Here is a 24,961-nt window from a genome sequence, read left to right on the forward strand (position 1 = left end):
TTGGTTTCTTAGATTTAATGAAGCAATTGTCATTAATTATCTAACTCGAGAAGTACTGTCCTAAGTATCAAAGTGTCAATGCGAAGATTGTAGAGCAACATGAAAAACTCCCGATACAGCTTTCTGTCGCTCAATACCTGCTACATGATGTGTTTTCCGAGCATGGAAGAAGCCCGCGAATACACGCAGAATTGCCGCGCGACTGGCCGCTCCAGGAATTTTGCGTGTATTCGCAGGCTTCTTTCATGCTAGGAAAAACAGGTTTGCTTCGTGTAATGACTTTCCTTTTTTTTAAATCGTGCTGCGTGATAGCTGGGACACCCTGTATATAAGATGCATGCTGCCGAAACATTAATGCTTAGCTTCTGACAAAACATTCCCATTGCTAAGATGTGCAGCCACTTCGCATCAACTTATGCTATCATCCTTGTTCTATATTAGAAAATGGTGATATTATAAAAGCTAAAAGTTTTGTTTACGACTTGATGCATTTATATAACGTATGTTATTGACCTAGTTGGTATATGACTTGGAAAAACGAACAGCGCTCTTGCATCTTATTGCTCAGCCCCGTTTTAGCGCTGGCTGTTTTACGAAGCATTTATCTAAGTAGCAGTGTTTAAAAACTCACAGTGAACAGCGTAACCATCGATGCCCATCCTTTGCAGATACATTACGCGTATGCGCGAGATATATTTTGCAACCACGACGTTCTCGTTCACAGACTCGAAGAACAATGTATTCTTCACATTATTGAACAGCTTCGCCTTTACTCCTCCAAACCCACAACTTGATCTTCAAGGTTTCGCTGATGGCAAAAGCATTTGAAGCGCAATAACACATTTCCCCTCGGCGTCTAGGTATGGGGTCGGGAAGCATGAGGATAACAAATTCTCTCAGATAATTTAAATTCTTTTGAGCTTGCACCTCCTCTTCAGAGACCGCACTTTGAGGGTGGAAGAGAGTGTGTGAAGAAGAGCTAAAGTCTCCGTTGGGAGTGGCCGTATGTATAAAAAGAATAAGATACAGAAAGCACCAAACAACAGGACAAGGAAACAAACTAGAATATTTACAAATGAACTATAAAGATCCGCCGCCTATCCATTTTTCGTGAGACAAAAAAGACCTGGCGATTCCTTTAATTATTATTTGGCATACAACAAGTAAAGACATAGAAAGCCAAATAGCAAATCCGCGTAGATACTTGGCACAGCCCAGGTAACGGCGGAGATAAGCGTTGTTTTCCAGCCAGATCTTGTATACCCCGTTCTATACATAGCAGTCAGCGCTGCAGAAGCTACGCAAGAAGTTTAGTCAAGAAAAGTTATCACTGCACGTTCCATCTATGTTTCGCTGGGCGTTCCGTCCATGCTTCGAAGCGCGCCAACAACGTTCGCTCGCGCGAACATGCACGTGATGGTCGTCGCGACGTATTGCAAAATAACAGAAAGAAAAATTATCTAAAACAACGGAGTAGCAGCCGTATACCACAGTGTGCTTGTTTATAAGGATTAAAACTTGTTTCATTCCATACTGAGCCTATGTAAAAAAAGCCGGCAGATCGCACGCCCTGTGGGAATCGGTGTTATGCGAAGCTGTGTGCAGGGAGCCTACCAAGTTAACGAAACGACCTTGAAAGCACCAAGACGTAGGCGGCTCTTTCAAGACCTACATGACACGCATGTCATGAAATTCCTGTCATGAGTCCTCAGGAGTCCTTTTAGGTACACCTAAGAGACTTTAGGGTGAAAGCCTTAGTCATACTCATACTTCTACCACCATCCTTTAGTGTTTCTTTCACTTAGTACCGATGTCCCAACCCATTTCAGTGGTTTTTTATAGTCAATATTTTTGTCGGTGAGTCATTGTGATTTTTGCTCAGTCACGGTCATGACTATGATTTCGACCAACATTCTTGGCCATTTCCTTCACCTAGTACCCCATCCGAACCAATTCCAGTGGTTTTTGAGAGTTAATCTTTTGTCACCCAGTCACTGTCATTTTACTAAGTCATGCTAGTTACTGTGACTTCTACCACAATCCTTTAGTGTTTTCTTCACTGATTATCCACGTCCGAACCCATTTCATTGTTTTTTAGTGTTAATCTTTTTCGATGGTTCATTGTCATGACCTACATGACACGCATGTCATGACATATCATTTATGTTCGTCATATACTCTAGTCATAGTATGGCAATTTTGGTTCATACCAAGATAACGAAAAGATCAGGAGAGCACAAAGTCGTATACGGCTAGATAGATAGATAGATATATAGATAATGTCATAGTAGCCAATGTTCGACAAGAAATGCTTCGCATTTAAAAAAAAGCCGGCAGATCCCACGCCCTGTGGGAATCGATGTTACGCGAAGCAGTGTGCGGGGAGCCTACCAACTTAACGAAACGACCATCAGAGCACCAAGACGTAGGCAGCTCTTTCATGACCTACATGACATGCAAGTCATGACATTCGTGTCATGAATCCTCAGGAGTCCCTTTATCTACACCTAGGAGACAAACCCCTTAGTCATACTCGCGATTATGACTTCTACCACCATCCTGTAGTGTTTCATTCACTTAGTACCCACGTCAGAACTCATTTCAGTGGCTTTTGAGTGTTAATCTTGTTTCACTGAGTCAATGTCATTTATGCTCAGCCATGGTCATGACAATGACTTCTACCAGTCACTGTCATTTTACTAAGTCATGCTAGTTACTATGACTTCTACCACAATCCTTTAGTGTTTCCTTCACTTATTTCCGACGTCCAAACCCATTTGAGTGGTTTTTCAGTGTTCATCTTTTTTCGCTGAGTCATTGTCATTTTTGATCAGTCAAGGTCATGACTATGACTTTGACCAACAACCTTAGCCTTTTCCTTCACATAGTACCCTATCCGAAGCCATTCCAGTGGTTTTTAAGTGTTAATATTTTTCCGTTGAGCCAATGTCATTTCTGCTGGGTCATGCTCATGACTATGATTTCTACTATTGTTTTTTAGTGTTTCCTTCACTTGGTGCCCGCGTCCGAACTATTCCAGTGGTTTTTGAGTGTTAATCTTTTTACTGAGTCATTGTCATTTTGCTGAGTCATACGCATGACTATGACTTCTATCAGCATCGCCTAGTGTTTACTTCCTTTTGTACCCATGTCCGAACTCATTTCAGAGGTTTTGGAGTGCTATACTTTTTTCGTTGATTCATTGTCATTTTTGCTGAGTGATGCTCATGACTATGACTTCTGCCATCATGATTTAGTGTTTTCTTCACCTAGTACCCACGTCAGAACCCATTTCAGTGGCTTTTGAGTGTTTAACTTTTTTCGCTGAGTCATTGACATTTTTGCTTAGTCATGCTCATGACTATGACTTCTACCCTCATCCTGTAGTTTTTCTTCACTTAGTACCCATGTCCGAACTAATTTCTGTGGTCTTTGAGTGCCAATCCTTTTCGCTGGGTCATTTCCATGACCTACATGATACGCATGTCATGACATATCATTTATATTCCTCATATACTCTTGTCATAGTATGCCAATTTTGGTGCATACCATGTTAACGAAATGTCCATGAGAGGAGAAAGTCGTAGGTGGCTAGATAGATATTTAGATAGATATTTAGATAGATATAAAGATGAATAGATAGATAGATGCTGTCAAAGTAGCAAATGTTCGCCAAAAAATGCGTCGCATTTATTAGGGGCAAGTTTGCACTCGGTCGTGCAAAGCTTAGGCACAGCGAAAATGCCGATTCTCAAGTCTTACTGGCTGCTTCTGCTGCTAGGTATTAACTTGTTGCTGCTCGGTCTTGGTTTAACCTAACTATGCATGTAGGAAGGCATTCTCGAGCGATCATGTTCGGAGGTACCTTTCCTATCGCGACATTTCGCGTGACTAGAGCTGGACGCGTCGGCGCCTACGCGCGACAGCGTTCCTGGCATGCCACAAATGCAGGCAGGCTAACCAAGCTTGGCACAGTGCCAAAAATGCAGCATTCGTAGTTCGAACATGACTGAAGACAAGCAGCTTGAGTACCTTATGAGGGCCGTCAAGGAGCAACGTTTATTCGCTCTCATTCGAAACCCACTGAGGGCCATCCCAGAGTGGATTAGCGAAGCTGCCACCATCGAGAAGACGTTCGAGCTTTGCGCAAGGCAATATGACCGCAACTTGCGTGCCCCTGCATCAGACTGTGACGAGCCCCGAAGTGCCTCCGCGGAGGCCCTTTGAGTAGAGTCACTGTAAATGCTCTCCTTGGGGAGCAGAGTTGCGCATCCGATTGAACGCACCGCTCGCGCCCCTATTCTCCAAATCTGGTCACATGGGCAAAAAGCACCCCATTGAGGGAAAGGCAACTTCACGACTGCGCCGGCACCATAGAGTTTTAAGGCCTGCACTGCAGCCCGCCGCGCAACCGTCGTCGCGAGCCTCTGTGCACTGGCACCCGCCGCCCCACCTGGCCTTCGCGGAATGAAGCAGCAAGCACACTCGGCAGCTGAGCCGCGCCGCATCCGGCATTCAAGATGAGTGGCTTTTCTGCTTAACACGGATACGTCGGCGGGCAATATGGCGGACCTGTGCACAACTCTGCTCCCGTAGGGAGCATATACAGTAACTCTACCTTTGAGATGCCATCCGCGCCATCGTGCGCGACGAGCTGAGCAAGCTGCTACGGGGTGTGCAACTACAAATTTCGTCACTCGCCGACGTCGTACGGGACGAGGTACATCAAGCCCTCGGCACACTGCATCCCACCGAGGCGAATTCGTCCCCCTCGCCGCCTTGCCCGGTGCCGCGGGTGTTGAATTACGCCGCCGCTTTGCAAAGCCGAGCAAGGTCAACGTGCTGGCCATGGGAAACCCACCCGCCGCCGCCACGCCACAGCAGCCGAACTTTTCAAATAGGTTCCGGCAAACCACCCTGAGGAAGGTTGATAACTGGAGGACCTCATATTGACAACCGATTCGTTCCACTGCGGTGAAGCCGGCCACTTCCTAGGGCAGTGCAGCTACCGTCAGATGGGCTCCGTAGGTGCAACGTCCACGACCCACGACCCCTTGCTGGCCAGTGGCCTGGAGAAATTGAGGCCTACGTGCGAGAGATCGAACATGCCGCCCCCCGTCGCTTCAGGTCCTCGTCGCCCTATCGACCCCGCTCGTCATCGCCGTACAAAGGGCACGCGAAGGGGAGGCCGCCGAGCTCTTGTAGGCTAAACTAAAGCCAGCGACGTCGCGAGGTGACGCCGCTCTCAAGCCTTTGGAGTGATCGAGACGCTAGGAGTGGCCATATAATTTCTATAGCAATAAAATTGGTTTTGGTAGCTTTTTTTTCTGTAGGTTACTTATATTGTTCATACCTTCTGCTGCAGGATAGCTTTGCTCTCGTTGTTCATCCAGTCGGCATTTTCAATTGTGGCGTTGAATGTCTCACGAATCATTTCGGCTATGTTCAACACCTGAAAAAGCATTTAACAATGACAAATCACAAAACAAATTGCACGGCCTTTCATACGACAGTGCTGCAAGTAACTTTACACAATCAGAATACAGAATAAGTACCATAACAACGGCATTGCGTAATAAAATGGCTTGCCTTGGCTATGTGCCAACGTTCGCAATTATGTACGAGCCTAGTGTAGAGAATATTCCGTGTAGTGAACGGCACCTATGAAAATCGCTTAGACGCTAAAACAACTGCGATACTAACCTCACAAGCCTGCTCGCATTATTTTGGAACATCTTGTGTTGTCACAATACGACAGACTGATCTTACAATATTGTTCCAAGCGGCACCACAGGAGAGGTGAAAAAGGCGCTAGGTCCTATGTCACGCTGCTAAAACGTTGTCGTTGTCAACTTATTCAGCAGCAAAAGATAAAACCACTGTGTTTAACTTACTTGCGCGAATTGACAAACCAGTTTGTCCCTTATGTCTTTGAGTCATGCCTAAGCTTTTGAACAAGAAAACATGCATTCCAACATAAATCCTGCTAGATCAGTTCATTAAATAAGCCTTATTGCAGCTATTGTGGTTTGCGACCTTCGGCTCTGCCATAGAGTGTTCACCAACCTTGCAAAGCCATGATATGTCCTCAACGAACATACTTCGCTTTCGTTGGACTTTTCAAACCGACATTGAAGGGCTTGTCCTTCTTGCTCTTTTTACCTAAAGTATCACGCAACTACCTTTGACAGAAATGCAAGGAGGTAGGAGAAGGCTGACAGGTCTAGATCTATGTAGAGGTAGAATCTTCGTCTGCGAAATACACGTTTCTTTGCTTCCTCTTATATTCCAAGTCACTGAAAGTCGTTACGCGATGAAAGTCACTTACGCAATCGTCCACGTCCTGGAAGCATCGCCACCAAACGACGGCGGCAGCCATGGTGTTAAAATGACGAAGAAGCCTGTCGCCTAACCTAAGTGTCCTGCTTGTGTGCAACATCCCGTTGTGGTAACATTCTTGTGTCCAACATTCAGGCGGGAACATTCCGGCCAAGGAGATGATAGTCCCTCACTAGCGATATGCGTTGCGCACTGAAAGCGGGTGCTGAAGTGTCTCGCAGCCAACGCAAGACGTACACGATGGACTGGTCACACGTCATTGTCTGTATAAACGTTCGTGCACGTTAACACAGCCAACCCTTAGCTTGAGTAGTTGCGCTCTAGCGCGACGAGGCGAGCCTCGACCGCTAACACGCGGCGGGAACGTTCCATTTGCGACGCTCTGGTCGGGATGCTGCTTGAGTAGGTGGCGACGAATCAGCAGACGAGCGTCATCAAGCTTGCACAAAATATTAGGGCAAGCACAGTTGTTATGAGTGCAAGTTGAAGCCAGTCGATCAGCCTCTTCATTTCCGGCGATCCCTACGTGCGAAGGTATCCATTGAGCAAAGAGAGATACGCCACGTGAAAAAATTTTGTTGGCAAAGTGAGTAATGCTGCGCACTCAACCTGACTGCGTTGTAATCTGCTAAGGGCAGCACGGGAGTCCGTAAGTATGACAATCTTCGGCGTGGTTAACTCCTCTAGCACGTATTTCAGTTCAACATTAATTGCTGCTAGCCCCGCAGTTGTTGACGAGGCTGGATGGGGTATATAAAATATACGCCGTACTTGAGTTGAAGGGCAGAAAAAAGCTGCAGAGGCGCCTTGACCGTCGCTGTGTACAGATGCATCTGTAAATACTTGAAGGTACTCCAGAAATCCCTCGAACATGTGCGGCTGAGCCAATTGGAATATGACCGAAACAGGCATATCAGACTTTTTTCTGTTTGTCAGGGGTTGTAAGGTAAATGGGCAGTGCGTGTTTGGTGATATCTTGCGGAGGCGAAGGCGTAACTGAAGCATCATGTTCAGAAATGTCAGTAATGTTCATAAATAATGCCGCCATTTTTCCAATGCCAGAAAACTGGCGGTGAATCGGACGATCAAGGAGCATTTGATCATTCGATGCGCGGTGCAGACGCTCAATATGATATAGAGCTCTCCGGTCTGCTTGTAGCCTTATAGGTAAATCATATGCTTCAGTGAGTAATCGAAATGATTGCGCCTCACGAGGGAATCCCAGCATTAGTCGAACGGCAACGCGATGATCACGTTACAGTTGGGCCATCAAACTAGTGGTACGTTCAGGAATGCTAAGGCATACATCATGCCTGAGAGTACGGATGACTGGTACACCTGCAGAGCCCTTGTTTGGTCACAGCCAGCACCTCTAACAGTCAAGGCGGCCACATACTTAAGTATGAATTGCGATTTCTTTCGCACGAATTTAACGGCAGTACGCCAAGAGATGCGATCATCCACAATTAGCCTCAAATAACGGTGTTGTCGCACCCAGCTTATCGGCGTTTCGCCAAGGTACAGTCGGCTGATTGTTCGGCGAGCGCATTGTTTAGGGTGGTATGCTATTGCAGCCGACTTAGCAGGTGATATCTGCAGGCAAACTTCAACCAAGTACTCCGAAGTCGCATTCTGAGCTCTTTGCAAGCTTGCACGAAGCCACGGGCCAAGGTGCGAAGGGCCGCTTATCAACAGAACAATATCATCTGCATAGATAGCTATGCTCACAGGGAAGTCACTGTCTCGAGGCAAGCGACACGGAAGCGCGGCGAGTAGTGTGTTAAACAGAAGCGGCGATAAAATGCTGCCCTGTGGGACACCGCACTTAAGAGTGCGGGATTCACTTGTTATTGCTCCGACACACCCTTTCATCCGGCGCTCCTATAGAAAATTGCACACAAAGTGAAGCAGACGAGCTTAAATTCCCACGGTTGCAAGAGCGAAAATAGTCGCCTGATGCGGAACCAAATCGAAAGCTTGCTATATACCTATCATTAGCATACCATGCACCAACACTGCGCCTTGGTTTAATAGCCATCTACGTCGCCTTAACGATAAGAAGAAACGCCTCTACAGACAGGCCGACTTAAACAGGCAATCCGATTCCTGGCAACACTACAAAGCCTGCGATAAGGAATATCAGTCGGTGCTGATGTCTACTCATCGCCATTTCTTCCCACGCAATCTAAAATCAATGTTAACAAACAACCCTCGCAAGTTATGGCGGACAATCAATCCTTAAAATCCCGATATAACCCCGATATAAGCCTGCAGCAATACTGCAGGAGGCAGTATTCCTGCGGCGGAATGCGCTGAAGTTTTCAGTAAAGCATTCACATCAGTTTTTACCCGAGAATAGCCTTTTTTAGCCCCTGTCACAATGAATTTTTCCAACATCCCAATGTCCGAAATAGTTATTAGTGAGACCGGTATCTTATCTTTACTCACGAAACTTAAAAATTCATCAGCCTCTGATCACCTAGGTTTCAACAACAAAATACTCGTGAAGTCATCAGAAGGTATTCATCGCATCTTGTCCGCTAATATTTCACAGTCTCTTTCATCTGGTTTCTTTCCAAGCAACTGGCGGTTAGCTAAGCTCGTGCCGATTTTCAAGTTTGGGGAGCGTTTCTTTAATTTACCGTAAAACTTATTCTAATGATGATCACCTTGCCCTACAATATGACCTTGACCCAGTAACAGCACGGTGCTCTACCTGGCTCATGCAACTTAACTCTTCTTAAACAAAATCTGTCTTTCACTAACCGTAAGTCTCGAATTTTAACCGCATTTACCTTAAATAATAATCCACTTGAGTTGGTAACCACTTATAAGTACCGCGGTGTTCACATTTATTCTGACTTAACATGGAAGCATCATATTAACCTTACTGTTGCATCTGTTAATCGGTCATTAGGTTTTAAAACATAACTTAAAGCATGCCCCTTCCCAGATCCGATCACGTCGTTATACCTCTCTAATCCGACCTGAAATCGAATATGCTTCGGCAATTTGGGACCCCTATCAAGCATATTTAATAAATAGCATTGAATCACTGCAGAACCGCGCAGTGCGTTTTATATACTCTGATTATTCACGTCATACCCGCATCACAGCATTGAAGAAACGTGCTGGCTTTCAAGAACTATCTCTCCGCCGTAAAATTGCACGTTTATCACTTTTTTCATAAATTGTATCATCACTCAACTCTTCATAACGACTTTTTTTGTTTATCATCTGCTATTTTTGATAGACGCGACCATCCTTTCAAAGTCAAGCGCTTGTCATGTCGTTGATTTAACTACGCACATTCATTCATTCCACGCACTATGACTGACTGAAGCACTGTGCCTCCACGTGTTGCTACCACCACAGGTCACGATAATTTTTTACATCTACTGTCTGCCAGTACTACAGCGTAATCCTTATGTAAACTGTTATCTCGATGTGCATTGGGTTTTTGTTTTATTTATTATACTTCTATCATAATTCTCGTTTTCTTTAATGCTCTTGTATGTAGGTTGTATAGCTGTTATTATTTGTATAGTGTTGGATAGTGTTATGACTTTATAACAAAATTCTAACTTGTTAGTATAGTGTAACATGTGTTCCTTTTGTCATTGTAATTGTGCCCCCCCCCTCCCCTATGTAATACCCTCGGTGGCAAGGGCCTTTAGAGGTATTTTGTACAAATAAATAAATAAACAATGAATTGCAAGTACACTGCCCTGGCACATAAGCAACAGAGACGAACTGTATTGGAAATTCTTTCAGATTAAGTAACTTTATATACGTAAAAGCTATGAAGCTTACAGGAATCACGTTGCGACAGAGTTTCGCCTTGTAAAACCACAGTATTACGTTAAATTGTTTACCCCACTCGACGGACAGTCACAGCACACATACAAAAAAAACAATCACTTGCGCTCGTGCAGGGTGACTGATAAATAACAGGAACCGAGCTGGCAAATGAATTCATTGATTTCTTTCTTTCTGTTGGCCCTTCGTCATTCCATTACGTGCCCAGATCCAATAATAAATCTCACCATGACGCCATATTTTTTAGCGTGGTTCAGAAAATGAAGCTAGCAAATTCTGCTATCTGATTATGAGGCACGCCGTAGTGGAGGACTCAAGATTGATGTTGATTACCGGGAGATCTTTAACGTGCACGCAATGTACAATACACGGGCGTTTTTGCATATAGATTTCATTGGAATATGGAGAAAAAGAAGATTTTGCAGTGTTCATGAACCTAAACAACAACAAGGACACTTCAGTGACAAATCCTGCCAGACTAGAAAACAACTACAGCATATACACTATCCACAAACCCGATAACTGGCTCGTAAATAGTTGCAGAACCAACTATGGCAATCAAATGTGCCGTTTTTGGCGACCTACATTATTGAATAAACTCTTCTTACGTGATAGTATTGATTTACGTGCAATGTCAAATAGAAAACTGCAAGATGTATTATCGTGAAAGTTTTGTTAAACTTAACATTAGTGAGCAATTATCACTCCCAATAATAATGATCCCTAACTTAAGAAGAGAGCTGATAAGCTATATGAAGTATTTTTTCCACTCGTCATTTGTAACTGCTGTCTTTTTTTATATTCTCTTAATTGTTAACGCAGAGAAGCTGTCATGTTTTATTTTTTCTTACGATGCGTGTATATAAGAAACAAGAACTGTTGATACCGCATGATTTAAGCATGACAGATCTCTCTCAAGCCGCAATTTTTGCGTCTTTCTTTATTGCCTGTGCGCCCTGGCCCCATGTGCCATGATCGTGAATAAATTTAGATAAAATTGTATTGAACATAGGCAACAGGTCAGATCGCGTAATGCCAGAATCGAACCTGATCATTGGAAACAGTAAATAGCCGACAGATTTATTATCTATTGGGGATTGCATTTGTTTACTGCCGAAACAATGGCGAAGTATTCGCGCTCTGTTGTTGAATGCTCGCGTTCTGCAGGAGAAAACAGCGTGCTATCATGTAACTCGAGCTAGGCTACGTTGAGAATACTTGAAAAGAGCGCTAGTAGATAGCTCACACTGCGTAGCAACTAGCATCTGTAGGGACCTCTGCTGGAGAGGATGCGTCAAAGCGAGGGATAATCGGAGGGGTAAGGAGCGTTATAACGGGTGTGAGAAGGCAGTAGCTTGACTTTTGGAGCAATAGCTTTCAACTTGCTACCGTCAATAGACTCTGCTAGCCGTGTGGCCGAATATCTCGCTTAAGGCAAAGGGCAAGCACTCGCGCGCGAGACCTATCTCATATAAGGACGATTTCGTCGCCGAAAGCCAACTAGCTCTTCCTTATGCACACGTTCTCACACAAGATCTTTGGGACGTTTTGCGGGTCTGATTCTATCGTTGGTACTGGCACTGTGTCACGTTTCTATAGTGCCTAGGCTGGTACTTGCGGGGCGCGTTCGTCGGCGAAGTCTGTTGAGCGCCTCTTGTGAAGATACGCCATTTCGTCTTGCCCGTTCACTAGAGCTTGCGTTCGATCACGTCCCGCAGTTCGGGAGATCTGCACTACATAAAACGATTGTCCGGAGGAGTATGCGACCTCAGTAGAACCAATGAGCGAAGAAAGTACAGGTGTGAAGATGTCACAATGCCATAGTTTTCATGCTAAAGTCTTCGCGCCGCCATAGTCACCACGTCGTCGTCCGGCTGCCGTGATTTTGCTGTGTCATGCCGCCTTGCTCGTGTTGCGGTCGTCGTCCTTACACATTCATGTAGGCTACCAAAACACTTCAATGACAATTTGGGCCGTCGCTGTCATGAAATACTATTATCAACCTCAGCAACACTTACATTTGGCAGTACCCACATTTTAATTCAGTGGTCCCCGCAAAATTATGTCCCCGAAAAACTATTTTATTAAGAAGGTTTGTGAGAAAATGGGCAAGTTAAGTAAAGTTTTCACAGACTAGCGGAAGTTGAGCACAGGCTCAAAAGCTGGTGACATTTTTGGCACAGACCGATACATGAAAATAGAGGACATCATGAATATTCGCAAGATCAGTGCGGACGCCATTTGAGTTGACGAGATGACCGGGGGCGGTAAGTTGGCTTCGACCCGAAGTGACCTTTCGGAGAACCGAGTTGCAACCTTGCAGCGCACGACGTCGAAGAAAGGCGTTCGAGGTGTGTCGCACAGGTCGGGGAGAACACCATTATTTTGTTTAGGTTGCACAAACAGACCCTTTCAAAGCCGCTTAAGAGCGAGTCCATGGAACGTGAACGTGACCCTAAGCAAGCAAAACGACATAACTCCACATCGCTCGAACGTCGTATTGCTGCAAGAGCATCCTGGAAGGGCAAGTTCTTACGAGCAGCAAACTACGGGGACAGCCTCTTTACGCCGGTGGTAGTCAAAAGAGGAGCAAGCAGAGGGTGGTAGGCGATGTTCGCAACATACTGAAACTATGTCCTGCATCACTACTGTGGAAGTAAACCGGCTTGCCCCGCACTAGCCCGGCTCACGAAGGCTGTTATATTTTTAGACGGCGAAGCAATAGTAGTAACGCAAGTGCGACTGAGGAGTCAACTTAACTTAAGTACTGCGCTAGGGCCTCCTCGTTGATTTTAAATGCGAAGCATTTCTTGGCGAACATTTGCCACCTTAATAGGATCTGTCTTTCTATCTATCAATCTATCTATCTAGACACCTACGTGTTTGTGCTCTCATGGTCGGTTGGTTAACTTGGTATGTGCCAAACTTGACACAGAATGACAAGAGTGTATGAGGAACATAAATATTAGGTCATGACATACATGGAATGACATGCGTGTCATGTGGGTAATGAAACAGCCGCCTAAGTCATGGTGCTCTCATGGTCGTTTCGTTAACTTCGTATGTACCAAAATAGGCATAGTATGAGAAGAGTGTATGACGCACATAAATGACATGTAATGGCATAAATGTGGTGACCTGCGTGTCATGTAGGTCATGACTGATCCTGCGAAAAAAGATTAACACTCAAAAACACCTTAAATTGGTTCGGACGTGGGTACTAAGTGAAGGAAACACTTAAGGATTATGGTAGACGTCATAGTCATGAGCATGACTCAGCAAAAATGACAATGACTCAGCGAAAAAATATTAACACTCAAAAGCCACTGGAAAGGTTCGGATGTGGACACTAAGTGAAGTAAACACTAAAGGATGATGGTTAAAGTCATAGTCATGAGCATGACTCAGCAAAAATGACAATGACTCGGCGAAAAAAGATTAACACTCAAAAACCACTAGAATGAGCTCTGACGTCGGTACTAAGTGAAGGAAACACTAATGGATTGCGTTTGAGGTCATAGTCATGACCATGACTCAGCAGAAATGACAGTGACTCATCGAAAAAAGATGAACACTAAAAACAATGGAGCGGGTTCGGATGTGGTACTAAGTCAAGGAAAGGGCTAAATGTTAAGGGTCGAAGTCATAGTCACGGGCATGACTGAGGCTTTCGCCTTAAGGTCTCTTAGGCAGAGCTAGAGGGACTCGTGAGGACTCATGACATGAATGTGATGGCATGCATGCCATGTAGGCCATGAAACAGCAGCCTATGTCTTGGTGCTCTCATGGTCGTTTTGTTAACTTGGTAGGATCCCCACCCACTGCTTCGCATAACATCGATTCCCACATGGCGTTGCGATCTGCCGGCTTTTTTTGTATCTGTACATAGATATAGTGCCCACCTGCTATTCGTCTCAGTAGAGACTGGCACTATTGTAAATAAATAAATAAATAAATATCCTATCGGAAGTCATCGCAAGAAGTTGCGAAAACTAAAACTAGAGACGTCACCTCAATTGCGCGACACACGATCCACGGACCAACTTGTCGGTGGTCGATAGATGACTGGATGAGTAAAACTCACAGAGCGACGTAGCGGCACGGTTGCCAGCCACGTGAACTCTTGCTGAAAGTGGAAGTCGCATACAATGACTCCTAATAACTCTTCTTTGAAACACGATAATAAATGGAACCGCAGTGTAGTTGAGCGCTAACTGATATGTACAGTCAACCACAAAAGTTTGCGGACGACGCGAGCGCGTGGCCAAGAGCCTCTTCGCGACACTTCCGCTACGTCACCAGCGATCGACAGCAGCGCTACGTTGAAGACGCATCCCTCCTTAAATCTATGGCCTGTCTATTTTCGCACTGTGCGCAAATATCTTCTACCTATCTCTTTCAACGTGACGCGCTCTTTGTTAGCCAGGGCTACTTGCTTATATTTTGAGAGCAGAATATCAGTACAAGTAATCAGACAGCGTATTCTTCGGCTGTTATCAGTTCTATTTTCGCGTAGCCACGCTGTTTTTTTTTTTCGTGAGTGCGTGAGTAAGCGGTGAGGCAGCCATGGGACACAGATGCTTAGTCAGTAGGCAGAATTTTTCCGTTCCTCCCCCATCGCTAAGTGACAGTAGCGGCCGGGATTTGATCGCCTGCGCCCAGGTTTTGCTGCGCAAAGCCCGAACCACCATGCTGCTATAGTGGTTACATTTAGAAAAATAAGAAATAATCGGGTGCGATGACTCTTTTTATAACCCTTTGGGACACGACGTCCTCGTTTGGGAACTCGAACTTCGGAGGCGCGTCCCACGCCACGTGTTTCTTCAAATGACCTAAAACTCAGTGTGCACATTCGTGTCCGCTTCCTGATGGGACAACTAGCGGTCAGTTAACTTCATTGTCCTGCGTATTGCTGCAGATGATCACTTTGCTGGAGACACTACCATGCTAGACAATCGTTCGACGTGCCGCGTTCCAAGACCAACGTGAAGAGTATTTTTTTTTCTCCGGTCGACACGAATACAACCGAAAAAGCAAGTGTGCATGCGTTTCGGGCCTAATAGTTGATTCTTTTTATGCAAGCATTGAAGCTGACGGATTTCAGAATAATTAGATAATGAGTTATACGCTAATTAACTTTTTTTACTGAAACTCGCACAAAACAGCACATTGCTTCGTCTTCTTTCTTGGAATGTAATAGCGTCTTGAAATGTTGCCATGCGCATTTGACGCATTTGCAGACAGTGCATCATAATTCGTGTCTGAAGGGGATGAATTTATTCACAAGACATTTACAGAAGTGTCATGAAACATAGGTCTCTCAATGATCTAGTAGGAAGTGAAATGTCCGCCGTTTTCTAGCACCTTATTGATGCGTGTGGGCATCGACTCGTACAAAGATTCAGTAATCTCCGGTCGACCGCGCAGGCTTTCCCATTCTTGTGCGATCGCTTGCCACAGCGTATCGGCCGTGCGGCCGCGGTTGGCTCGTGTGGACAGCCGTTTCTTCAACATGCCCCAGACATTTTCTATGGGATTCAAGTCGGCGCCACATGGAGGCCACTCAAGCTGGCAAACAGCATGTTCTTCTAGCAATGACTGGACGATACGTGCTTTATGGATCGGGCTGCGGTCGTGTTGAAAAAAAATAGCAGCCGTCGCTGAAGGGACCGTCCAGCGCATACGGAACGAGGTGTCTAGTGATGACGTCGCAGTACCGTGACGCAGTGAAGGGCCCTTCCAGACGCACAAGGGGACCAAGGCCATCTTTGCTGATTGCTCCCCACACGCTCACGGAACACCGTCCACTGGATAGAACACTCTGTGTGTAATTAGGCAGATATCTGCAAGAAATAGCATACAATTGGGTTCCAGCGGCGCGTCTAAAAATGTTGTGATTCCTCTTGCGTATGAACTTTATAATGCTGTTATAGAGTTGCAATAGAAAACGTGCAAACATCATTAGATAGTACTGAAAGACCCACTGGCAGCTTTTAATTAGCTTCAGAGTAAGTAGTACTATGAAACAATCGTTAATGTTTTCAACATAATACCACTACAGAAAAATCTCGTAATGTCCAAAAGCTCATTTTACGTGAAACATGTTGTAATGCAGAATTAGCTTCGTGAATTAACTGCCAATACACTGTAAACACACCTGCAGTTTAGTGGACGCCAAACCCGCTTCCGTTGGTCCCAGCGCGTGGAAAAAGTTGACTCGTCGCTAAAGATGACATCGCCCCATTTCTCTGTTGTCCAATCTTTCATTGCTGTAGCGAACATGAGTCGTTCTTGTAGCTGGCTGTCTGAGAGGCAGGGCTTCTGTGCTGCTACGAAAGACTGCAGGCCAAGCTCACTCAGCCTTCTTCTTACAGTCTCAGACGATACCGTGAGCGAGAGCGCTTCTCGGATATCCTCTGCACTTTGAAAAGGATCAGCCACGATGGCGGCCGTAATCAGGCGGTCCTCTTCCTCTGTCGTGGCCCTTGGACGCCCACTGCGCTCCATATCTGTGAATCTGTCATCGTCGCGGAAAGCTTGAATAATCCTATTCACGGCAGTCCGGCTCCTGTTGGTTCGGCGGCAGATTTCGCGCTGAGGTATTCCCTCTATCAATAAACGCACAATGTGCCTTCTTTCGTCAAGTGGAACACGCAGCGGCATCTTTCCAAATAGGCAATCACCACGTGGCCTGAAGCAAGTCTACTACGTTTTCAGCGACTGATGCGAAGATGCGCCTATGTGTGAAAGAAAATTTTCTATGCATCCGCTTTTTCTTTATTTTTGATGACAGTGAAACACCTCCCTACCCTTTCTCTCAAGACGCAGAAGCAGCAACACTCATTGGACCAAGATGCTGCCAACCAAAGTGCGCCAGTAAACGTCGCGTAAAAAAATCGTCGCAGCGCTTCGTGAAACTTATCTACCCACTGGCACACCAGTCGACAAAGGTAGCAGTGATTGCTCCGATAAGACCGCCAGATATGTGGCGGTCTTATCGCAGACAGCGCTCTGCGTCAACACAACGAACTAACAATGTCATGCACGGGAATAAAAAATTAACAGGCAGGCGAGTACCAAGAGGGCTCATATCCGGGAGAGCGCCCCTGTCGCCGCTAGGTGGCGCACCGCTAGGTGGCGCGGATAGGCCGTCTGGCACGCGCTCGCGTGGTCCGCAAACTTTTGTGGTTGACTGTACATTATACTTTGCATACTGGGTGCCAGGCAAACAAAATTTCCATCAAAAGGTTATAATTTCTGTACTTGCTAACTCCAAATCTAGCATTGCATAATGTGCTGTTTACTTATTCCTCTATTCTCTATTGAATTAGTGATGAAATTACTACTGTTGGGCGTTCAAGAATAGTGCTGCCGAATATCACGTTGCTCGAGATTTCCCCCTTTCTATTAACCTCAGCCAGCTCAAACAAGGATTTACTTTCGAATCACCTATATTGACATGAAGCTGTGGTCGCTGAAAGACGCTGTCAGATTTATAACCTCATCAATTATTATCAGTTCACTCATATGAAAGAAGACCTGCCGTGAGTACTTTCGTTTTAGCCAAGGCGAAAGTATAAAAAAAGTGACCGCCTTTTAGAACTGCCTAATTATATAGATTATTTTGAGTGATAAGTAACTCTCAGATATTGACGTCATCACCATTCTTTGTGCTGCTGGCAGGAATGAGTTCACCTGGACAACTTAATACCTGTGAAATGTGTTGGGTAAGGCATGTACACGGTAGCGCAGTGCCTACGTTGCTCTCTTGTACGCACAAAATATATTGATAAATTCGTGGCTCTTACCTCATTTCGATCGTCGAGACTGGATGTGGAGTTTATAAAGATGTACTCAATCACCTCAGGCATATTTTTTCTTAGGAAATTGTAACAATCGTCCCAGTCTCCTTTACGCTTCGCTGCCCCGAAGCTCTCTCGAATTTTTGTCGAAGCGTGCTCGAGTAGTAAATATAGGTTGCAGATGGGTGCGTAATTGTACAACATTTCTCTGAAAATTGGAATTATTAATGTAAGTAAATCATGACTTTCTCGGCAATATTTGAGGCACCAACGCAAATTTGACTACGGGCGATTATTAAAAAGCCGTGATAACATCTACAAAACCAATCAGGTATGGTGCTACTAAGGTATCAAGTTTGCATGTGTTTTTGCGGAAAATTCCCAACTTTTATCCGCATGTTTAGCCCATACCTAGGCTAGTAGTATAATGATATCTAATACTAATAAATAGGGTTCTTCATCCACTTGATTGAATCATTTAGGGGACGGAGAAAGACGACGACGTTTCAACGCAGACGTGGTTTCCTTGGGTTCCTTGGAAATTGCTCGACAGCAACAAAAATCTCGCCCTTATCCGGATACAAAGCTTCTCGGAAGCCTATGGGGATCTGCGGACTCTGGTGAGGACTCTCCTTTGCCTTGTCCTACTGATCGTGCTGGTCTAATAGACTCAAAACACGCACGGCTGGCGCTTAGGCCTAGTGCGGCCGCGCCGCCGCGCTCGCCCGACGAAGAAGTGTTTGTGCCAGATGTGAGCTCCTCATCTGTACCTTCCACTGGACTGCTGCGCGTGACAACATCCATGCCAACTATGCAGCAGCAGTGTGCAACCGATAGCTCGAAGAGACAAGATGCAACATCGAAGGACAGTCCACTTCGTGATGTGAATGTGAACCTATCCGCAATCGTGCCGACGGACACTGGTGACCCTATGGACGTGCAGCCCTCTGGCGGTTCGACGAATGCAGCCAAGCGAGGTCCCCCAGTCAACGTGCTTCAACAAGACGTCATCGCATCGGAGCAACCGGCAAAAAAGGTAAGGGCCACCCCAGACAATTCCTCCACGCCCTCCCCTACGCCCGCTCCCTCTCAGTATTACCCTACGCCCACCCCTTCTGAATCCTATCGAGTTCATATACGTCCCCTTTCATGCTACGACATAACTTCAGTAGCCACGAAATATGTCCAAAGGGTCATCGACCAATATCTTGAAACCACTGGATACAAAGGGTTCGCCGCATATAAATCTACCAACTCGATCACTGTGCACTTGGCATCTATTCCACTGTCAGAAGATCAGCACCTACCTGTGCAGTGCTACTTTGCATCGGGCCCTAATATACAGAGGTGTGTTGTCTATGGCATTGACTCGGAAGACACCCCTGAGATAATATGTCGTGAATTGACGTCCACGACACACAGGGTGCTCGCAGCTAGGTTCATGGGCAAAAGCCGTACTTGCTTAGTGACGGTACAGGGCCCCCCATGTATTCCAGAACGGTTTTACTATTATGGTTGTATATTGCGACCTAAACCCTACCTCCCTCGGGCGATATTCTGCTACCGCTGCTTTCAACGTGGACACATGCAGGCTTTTTGCCCACAACGTACTATTGACCCAGAAAAGCTCACACCAGAAGGCCAACCACGATATCGATGTGGCTTATGCAAATCTGATGAGCACGATATGACAAGCACAAATTGTCCGACTAAACAGAAGGCCACAGCACGGATACGAAGGGCTGTACCAAAAACGAGTATAGTAACAACTCACAATCGTTATGAGGTTCTTGAAGAAGAGCCAGAGATGCTCATGACAGAAGAAGCAGAAGCCCCAGAAACACAACTGTATTCTTCTGCTCTTAAACGTGGCAAGCAGTCGCAGACAAAGAAACAGAAATTACCGGAACCTCTGTATCAGTCGGATGATGACCATGATGACATTGACGCTCGGATAGACGCACTGGCCAGAGAGATCGAGCGACTACGCAAACATAAAGAATTGGTAATTCTGCGGCGTCAGAAAACAGGACCAACACGTAACACATCAACCAGTGCGAATGCCACAGTTACGCCTGGATCCCGTCCGGCACAACAGGTCAACCAAGCTGTTTCGGCAGCATCAACCAGTACGAATGCCACTGTTAAGCCTGGATCCCGTCCGGCACAACAGGTCAACCAAGCTGTTTGGACAGCAGTTTTAGATCAACTTGCTCAACTAACGTTGCTCATTCAGGATTGCCTGCATCATGGCTAATTCTCTGCATCAACTGTCACAGGATGGAATTCTACAGTGGAATTGTCGCGGCCTAAGCTCCAAGTTAGGAGAAATTAAAACCAAGCTTCAATATAATAAGCTACATGTATGGGCACTGCTTATTCAAGAGCATAATAAGCTATGCTCACTTTCCAATTTTAATGGGTATCATAACCCATCTATTAAAGATAGACGTGCTACTACAATGGCTTCAGCTCCCGGAAAAGCTGCAGTGTATGTATCATCGCATATTGCTCACACAGTGATTGATCTGGAGCCATGGTGTAGTGTTAATAAAGAAGTTGTCGGGGTCCTGGCACGACCAGTGAAGACTCCTGTCATTCTAGTGTCATTCTACGCCAGACCACAGCGCACACGCTTGAACTTGGGATGGATAGCCCATCTACGGTCTACGTACCCGGGAATTCCTATTCTCGTGGGTGGAGACTTTAACCTCCACATACAGAATGGCGGTACAAGTACAACTCCCGAAGAGGATGTCAAGTTAAAAACGTCATGAGCGATGCCACTTTTACTCTGTTGAATCTTCACGCTGTGGCTACCTGTGCTGTACCCGCAGTGTCTAGAACACACGCTCCAGACCTCACGTGGTGGTTGGGCCCTGGAATGCCGCAGTGGCGGGTGGAACCAGATACCTGGGGCAGTGATCATATGCCAATGATGATTGGTTTGCGTAGAACGTGCATAAAGAAAATTCGACGGCTTGTAACAGTCACGCATTGGGATAAGTTTCGGGAATCATCGATTGATCAAGTACCCTCAGAGCCCTCAGAAATTCTTCCCGCTTTGCAAGAACTGCTCCGAAGTAACACCACTGTAACCACAGTTGACGAAGAACAACCTCATCCGGACCTCGCTCTTTTGCAACTTTGGGCAAAGCGACGTCAGGCAGAAGTGTATGCGTCGAGGAATCCCGATGTACCAGGTAGCCGTGCACGTCCTAACCATATAGCGGCGAAGGCGCGTCGGCACGAAAAGCAACTTTCTCGACGACGATGGTATGAGTGGTGCGAGAATCTTGGATCGGGCATTGGAAACAGAGCACTTTGGCGTACGTTCCTGTCAATGGAACGCGGTCATAAGCGACCTGACCCTGCAGCGAGCGTTAGGTTAGCGATGCAAAGTTCGCCACATGAATTTGCAGAACACGCTGCTAGAGCGTTTTTCCCGAAGTACGATCACGCGTCACCTGTAAACTGCCCTGAAATTGATGAGTCTGATGAATCCGAAATATCCAGCCCTTTCAGCATGGCCGAACTAATAGCGGCGATTGAATCTTCGAAGAAACGCACAACACCTGGACCCGATGGTGTTCCTTATGAGGTTTTCAAGAACATGGAAGGAGCAGCTCTCGACGCACTTCTTCAGGCTATTAATAAAGTCTGGGAGACTGGAAACGTTCCACCTGACTGGAAGCATTCAATTGTTGTCCCGATCCCGAAACCAGGAAAGTCTCCAAATAACCTGCAGTCTTTACGCCCAATTTCGCTAACCTCAACTGTCTGCAAGCTCGCTGAAAAGATGCTGGCCACACGTGTTTCCTGGTGGCTTGAACGCTATGATAAATATAATCCTGCTCAAATTGGCTTCCGTTCTTACTTGGGAACTGAAGACGGTCTTTCTATCTTATCAGACGATGTTTTACAGATTTCACCGCACAGCCACGCTGTGCGCACGGTAGTAGCAACTGACATAACGAAAGCTTATGACAATATAGACCATGAAATCATTATTGCCAACCTCATCGACCTGGGACTTCCACCGCGGGTCCTAAGATTTATCTACTCATTTCTTCAGAATCGCACATTTGCGATTAGAGTAGATGGGAGGCAAGAAGGATACTTCACATCGAACAGAGGAGTCCCACAAGGTTCGGTTTTAGCTCCTCTTCTCTTCAACGTTGCTCTAATACCTCTAGCCTGGCAACTACACGAGATTCCAGACGTGAAGTTTTTAATCTATGCGGATGGCGTCACTTTGTGGTCCGCACATGAAGATGTATCTCGTCAAACTAAACAGATTCAAGAAGCCCTTGATGTTCTGCACAACTACGCTCGGAAAGCAGGGTTGGACATTTCCGCCCAAAAATCAAGCTATGCTGTGGTGGCCAACAAGAAAGGACGCACAAGAATCACGCAGGGCCCCTTTACATTTAAAATCGGCGCAGTGACAATCCCTGAGGCTTCGGAGGTCCGCATACTGGGTCTCGATATTCACCATTCCGGCGGTGGTGCACACTGGCTCCGTAAAACCAGACAGACTTCGACAAAAACACTTCACCTTATTCGTCGCATTGCAGCAAAAGCAGCTGGAGCTCGTACTGACGTAGCTCGACGGCTGGTACGTGCAGTCTTGCAGCCACGAATTTTATATCAGGCACAATTTCAACGGCTAACTTTGGCACAGTTGGCACAGTTAGAAACGATTAATCGCGATGCTATGCGTACAATAACAGCACTACCACGCATCACTCCGATACCAACGTTACGGGAACATGCCCAGCTCAACACAATTGCAGAGCTAATTTCGCAACGTGAAAAAGCACGTGAAATAAAAAAGCAACTTGTTCCGGCTGTCGCTGCGTTACATGCTCATTTTCAACGCGGCTCTCGTATTGACAATCAACCCTATCCAATGCCTCCCTGGGAATTCACCAGCATCACAACTAATAAGCCAACGAAGTTACGATGCAGCAATACAACAGGTATTATTGACGACCACAATATCATCGATGCATCATGCGCTGACACCTGCAAAGTCTATACGGATGCTGCTATTCTCCCAGACGGCGGGAGGACATCATTCCTCAGTACAACGCATAATTTCATCAGCGGCCACCAGCGCTATTTATCTACGGAAGCCAGCGCTCTAGTAATGGAACTTCAAGCCATCCACGACGCTGTGCAAGATGCGACATCTAAGCTGCCTACCATCAAACAACTAGATATCTTCACTGATTCTTTAGCGGCTATTCAGGAACTGAAGAAGGTTGACAAGGCGATGGAAATCTGCGAGACAATACACACGATGAATAGAAAAAAACAGCTACCTGCGTCAAGGTACACTGGATTCAAGGCCATGCAGCGAACCCTCACAACATTGCTGCTGACCAGCAGGCACATTGCCCTCCTAATCCAGACCTTCCGTCTATTCCCCTCCCACCTCAACCCCTTAACTCGCTCCGAGCCCGTAAAAATTTTCTCCGGCAGGACACACGCGCTCTTATCCCCCCGTGTGTCTGCTCCCTCCCCCTTGACCTTACTAGGGCGGAGGAAGTTGTGCTTAGGAGGCTTCGGGCCGGGGTGGCCCTTACACCGGCTGTGATCTCAAGGTGGAACTGGTCGCATTTACCACTGGGTGCTACATGTCCATACTGCTCCGTCCCTGTGATGGAAGCAGATGCATACCATCTAATATGGACATGTACTGGTTTACAATCGGAACGCTCGCGTCTCCTACTGCAAGCCGGCCTCCGCTACAGTGTGACAACCAGCTATGACCGCTGGATACATGATAACAGATTCCACAAAACACTGCTTCAATTCATACACAACACAGGCCTCACAGCACACATATAATACACATATACACATCAAGAATTATGCCTTAACGGCAAGTCTTTATCGCAATAAAAAAAAGAATCATTTAGGGTAACTGAACTTCCTAGAGTTTCTTTACTAAGGTTTCAAGCGCATCCCAAAGATTTATCGCTTGGGTACAGTCTTCAAAAAAGTGTTAATGGGCTCTATAACGTAAAGCTATTGCAAACTGTTTTATTTCCGATCTCCTGACGTGAAATGTATCTAACTACTGACGCAAGCATCGGGCGGTGACCCGCAGCGTTGTCTGAACAACCCAATCAAACACTCTCCTTGTTTACAGGAGGTCACCTTTGTTCGCTTTCAGAACCAATAACATTGCCTCCACTAAGCGGTTTTTCTTATCTAATTGGCTGACAAGAGGCGAGGAGCACGCTCTAGTGGAGAGGGTTGCTACGGGGCCGAGCCAGCACAGTGAAAATAGATAACCGCATGAAGAGGGTGGTGCCGGCTTCTCCGATTGGTTCGCTTCGCCTTACTTAGCTTGAGGTGGCTGGTCGAAAATCCCGGCGGCGTGCAACGGAAAGGATAAGAATGCCACTAAACCGGATCCTCAGCAAGGAAGAGTTGCCAGAGCGATGTCGTATACGTACCGAAAGTGATCGATAACGTTTTACTGCCACGTAAAAAGTTTGTCATGTGCAAATAAATACATGCTCACCGGCAGGTGCGAGTGGCGAGGTCCTGAGCGATCGGCGGGCAGCCATCTTCTATTCCTTTCGGAACGGGGCAGTCTTTGCCCTTCATAAAAAATTTCAGTTTTGTTCGGCATATTAATGAATTTTTTTCGCGTACACGTCACTTTTATGCGGTGAGTTTTCGTGGTTTTGTGAGGTTGCGTGACAGACAGGCGTAGTAGGCGTAGCACGAAAACATTGGGCCAATAGCAAAGGGCTAATGGTGAAAAGGCGTCGAACCAGGAATAATTATTTTTTCTTTTGTGTGGTTTATTCATGCATAACAAGTGTGTACACGTTATATCACAGGGGGAGCTATCACGGTTTTCGTGACGTCGAGTGACAGACAGGCGAAGTTGGGAGTGGGCCGAAAATATTTTGACCAATCGTGGTGGGCTGAATGCAGAATTGGAATAGAAAAGTTTGTAATAGCTTTACGTTATAGCG

General features: G+C 46.0%; 1 protein-coding gene across 1 annotated transcript in view; it reads right to left on the bottom strand.

Annotated features, from left to right (window-relative positions):
* LOC119439972 (membrane metallo-endopeptidase-like 1) overlaps positions 1 to 24,961 on the bottom strand; it is a 306,684-nt gene that overhangs the window by 168,691 nt on the left and 113,032 nt on the right. Inside the window, exons 7-8 of the mRNA XM_049662691.1 lie at positions 17,967 to 18,168; positions 5,354 to 5,452 (exon numbers count right to left, since the gene is read on the bottom strand). Of these exons, the coding sequence (XP_049518648.1) occupies positions 5,354 to 5,452; positions 17,967 to 18,168 (301 nt within the window). The remainder of the gene's footprint in view (positions 1 to 5,353; positions 5,453 to 17,966; positions 18,169 to 24,961) is intronic.

Source organism: Dermacentor silvarum, chromosome 2 (assembly GCF_013339745.2).
Source record: "Dermacentor silvarum isolate Dsil-2018 chromosome 2, BIME_Dsil_1.4, whole genome shotgun sequence".
NCBI lineage: Eukaryota > Metazoa > Arthropoda > Arachnida > Ixodida > Ixodidae > Dermacentor > Dermacentor silvarum.